Source organism: Morone saxatilis, unplaced genomic scaffold (genome assembly GCF_004916995.1).
Source record: "Morone saxatilis isolate NCDOM2014 unplaced genomic scaffold, NCSU_SB_2.0 Contig2, whole genome shotgun sequence".
Classification (NCBI taxonomy): Eukaryota; Metazoa; Chordata; class Actinopteri; family Moronidae; genus Morone; species Morone saxatilis.
Genome location: NW_023339762.1, coordinates 575546 through 579825, shown reverse-complemented (window position 1 = coordinate 579825; position 4280 = coordinate 575546). Strand labels below are relative to the sequence as shown.

The 4280-nt window shown below is 39.9% G+C and overlaps 1 protein-coding gene across 1 annotated transcript in view; it reads right to left on the bottom strand.

The window, feature by feature from the left end:
- Positions 1 to 86: 86 nt before the first annotated feature.
- LOC118329906 (aminopeptidase N-like) overlaps positions 87 to 4280 on the bottom strand; it is a gene marked incomplete in the record, with an annotated part of 13281 nt that continues 9087 nt past the window's right edge. Inside the window, 5 exon segments of the mRNA XM_035664249.1 lie at positions 87 to 707; positions 791 to 872; positions 2382 to 2522; positions 2665 to 2832; positions 2926 to 3036. Coding sequence (XP_035520142.1) covers positions 558 to 707; positions 791 to 872; positions 2382 to 2522; positions 2665 to 2832; positions 2926 to 3036 — 652 coding nt within the window.

Genomic DNA, 4280 nt, shown 5'->3' with positions numbered 1-4280 from the left:
AGAATGGGGAACATATTCTGAGTTTTATTTGTATAGCGCCAATTTATAACAGAAGTTATCTCAGGACACTTTTCAAATAGAGCAGGTCAACACCAAACTCCTTATAAAATTATTTATAAAGACTTAACGGTCGTTTTTATCTCCTTTTATATGGGGACCACCATGTTGAACCTCCACATTTCTACACTAACCCAGGAGGGACGATCGAAACACTGGCACCAGGTACGGTCGTTTGCACTTTTCGCACGTTTCGTGGCCACCGTAGTTTTCCTTCATGCTTGGAAGAGGGGGTGAAACAAGGGAGTTGCAATTTGCAATTTCACCACTAGATGCTGTTAAACACTGGACCTTTAAATCTGAGTTATTTGGACACCACATCATTGTTTTGTGTTTTGTTACATAAGAATACACCATATTCATTGTGTTATTAAAAAAGAATGAGCATTACTGTGGTACTAACACCTTATAACTGGGTCCTTCACTGGTCCTTTATGTAGAGGAGAAAAATATAACATTATAGCTTTCAGCTCTCTCTCTCTCTCTTAGTGACTCTGATGTCAAGTCTGACTGTTGAACCAGTCCAACACCTCATTCTTGTTCTGTTCCAGCCACTTGATGTTAGCTTTGGTTTTCTCCAAGGCCTGCTTCACAGCAAGCGTGGCAGAGCCAAACCCTGCTGCTTTATGCTCCTCCACAAACTGCTCCAGCTGGTAGGGGAAACATGAAACAACAGTTCAGCAAACAGTGTGACCTTTATCATTTAACCAGGGATCACTTAATGAGAACATACCTGTTGTAGTTCATCAAGCGTAGAGAACCTTGCTGTGACCCCACTGATCATAGAGGCAAAGGAGAAAGAGCCCACACCATATCTGAAAAAAACACACCAACTCGGCTCAAACAAGAACCGATTGTGGTTTAGCGCCGCCTTCACATTCATGGTGGAGTGATAATAGCCTTCAGCTGAACATTGGGAAAACTAAAGAGATGATCATAACATTTTTTTAATAATATTTAAAATTGAAAGAATTTAAAATTCTTGGCAGTATAATTTTCTAAACTTCTGTTAATAAATCAGTGACTCATCAGACATAACACTTTGTGAGGCCGTTCAATCTGGAGTTTCAAGAAAAGTTATAGTCCAGTTTTACACAGTTGTGGAAAATGTGTTTACAGAAGAAATTTAGTACATCTAAAAGTATTGGTCACATCGCATCCTCCAGTCTCTTTTTGCAATTTAAAGTTCCTCTCTAAACACGTTTTAAAGGTCCAGTGTGCAGAGGTGGGAGTCACTGTTATGCAAGTCCGAAGTCCTGACATTAAATTTCAACTCCTAAACAAGTCACAATGCACTCTTAACTAAATGTAATGTCATTTTAACAACAGAATGAAATTAAATTATCTTTGGTATCATTTCTTTCCTACTGCCGCTCAGTAACGTGATGTGAATTCTTCATGGTTTGCTGCTGCAACTTGATTGGATGCTGTCGCATTGGTTAAAACTGTTGTAAATAACAATACTGAAATAAATTTTAGTCTACCTAAAAGAGGAGAAAGTAACTTCAGGTCAATTTAAAAAAAATGTGATCCATCTCCGTTTGCTTCCTGAGTCATCATCAGAGTCTGACAGCAAAACCGATGCTTCACTGGATAACGCTAACAAACAAACAACAAACAAAGGTAATGTGTTAAGTAGGGTCACAGCCCTTGTCAAAACTTGCTGCCTTACCCACAATGCTCAAACACCAACAGTTCAGTCGGAAGTTTGCAAGTGTTATGCTAGTATCAGCTAACGTAGTCTCTAGCCTCAAGCAGCAATAAAGAGTGGGCTACAGATGTCTTGTGAGTTCACCCCAATTTTATTTTCATTTTCAAACTCAGGTGACATCACTTGAGGCCATTAATCAGAGTTAATAGACCTATGTTGTCATGGTTACAATATTAACAGTGGATAAAGTAAGTGAACAACCAGGTTCGTGGATGAAAGAAACCAATGCTGACAAACAGTAAACAAACAGAGGTCTCCTGTGTTAAAGGCATCCATCCACCCTTACCCTCTGTGGAGTGGATTATCCATTTTTTATCACGGAATTTCTCCTTCTCCTTCATCAACAGATGGCTCATTTTAATATTCAAATGAGCCATGTGTTGATTCCCACAACACGCACTCATTCGCAGTCTCTACCACCAGGAATGGTAACATTTACGCAACCGATTGCTTTTTTTTTTTTAAAGTTGAAAAAAAGTATCGAATGAAGTACTCAGTTGGTATCGGTATCATGTTAAGGGTACTGGTATCGGAAATTTTTAAACAATACCCAGCCTTACATATACACATAAAATATAATAGGTGTATTTATCTTTATTAGTGTAATACTCACTGTGTAAACATGTATTCCCACTCTTTCCTGACAAAGTCCCATGCCAGAGTCTGTCCCACTCTGTTGCTGGCAACAGCAGTGATGACAGAGGTGGCGTCCTGCTTACGGATTAAAGTTGAGTTTAAGGTGTAAGACAGATACCTGCAAGAACAGAACAGACTTTCACTCTTTCCAGGCTTGTATCATACTTTTGTGTCTGACGACATTCAATTTTCAACATTACTAGTTTATGACATCACTACATTACCCTCCTCCTCTCTGTAAAGGGTGGAGGGATACACACCTTTCCAGCAGTTGTGTTTTGGTGGTACAGGCCAGTGCAGACATGAGTTTGCTGGCTTCACTGGCTACAGCAGCATTCTTGAACTGTTCCCATCCAAAATCCCATTCTGCTTTATCTCCTGCGGCCATGGCACTGCAGTACACTGCTGAACGCAGGTTGGGATGGATCCTGACAAGAGAGTTGGAGATAAATCATTGGTTAACTTTAAAAAAAAGTGTGGTGGGTGGATCATGATCAACTGAAACATGAAAATAGACCAACAAATTCTGTTGAGGGCTGTCCATCCATTGCTCAAACCATGTGTTGGTCAGGTTCTGGCATTCTGTTACTCCAGTGCTGCAGGCCATTCGGATGGCGTTCACCTGGTTATACCTGCGAAAAAAGACAAACATGTCAAAACTTGAGTGTTTGCTAACAGTAAACACTCCAGTACTGTCCAGTACTCTTTCCAGTACTGTCTTATTAGGGTGATATAGAAAGGCAGTTTCCTTCAATGTTTTTTGAATAAAATTAATTTCAACTGTTCAACTGAACCTATTGCGTGTCATCCATCTCTCTCATCTATATTTTCTATTAGGGACAAAAATGCCTATAAAGAATCTTTCATAAAACTTCAACTGCTTCTGTGAAGCATATTTATGGGCATCAGTTATTTCTGGGATGATGACATGCAGCAAAGGGCCGCAGGCCGGAATTTAATCCAGGCCACTACAGTAAGGACTCAGCCTACATGGTGCACATGCTCTACCAGGTGAGGTACCATGCCCAGGTATGATTGATTAAATGGCATTTCAATCAAAAGACTGTTGTGGAAATTCTTCCCAAAGTTGAGAGGTGCTAATTCTCTGAAGAACTATTACCGGTGTGGTAATCAAGACACTTTAATACATGCAGCATGGAGAGAAGACAACATCATGAGTATTCTCTCTAGACTTCCAAAATGCTGCTGCCCCCTTAATATACATCTCAGTACAATCGTAAAACAGTGAACACCCCTGTTTGTCTTGTTTATGTTATTAATGAAAAAGTCCAGGTCTCTCCCACAAATAGTTTGAGAGCTATGACCCACTCCTGACCTTAGTCTGTGACCGACTAGTGACCGGTCACTTCCTACAATAAAAAAACAACCCCCTGATCAGGACCATATACATTTACTACCCCTCCTAATACTGTTTATTTACCACAAGACTTGGGTGAGTCTCTGGTATAGTGCTTTACTGGTTTTATTCACTTTCACTTTATTCACTTATCAGGAAGAATGTCTTTTGTTAGTTTAGGGGATTTTGTATGACAAGCCTTTTAGATTGATTATGGTGTTCCTCAAGAAAGCTTTATGGGCCCTATTCTATTTTCTTTATTGTTAGTCATTAGTACATTATTAGTCAGCTCAATGTTAAAATATCACTGTTAGGCAGGTAACACCAGTTCTTTTTACCTGTTCATAATCATTAAAGGAGGTACTCCAGACTTTAATGTGGGCTGCAAACTAAATTATATGACTGCACTGAGGTGAAACACATAAATGCTGGTGTTAAAAATGACATTCTTGGGCGACCGGTTAGCATACTTGGTAGAGCTGGCGACCATGGACCAAGTCCTGCAGCGGCCCAGGGTTT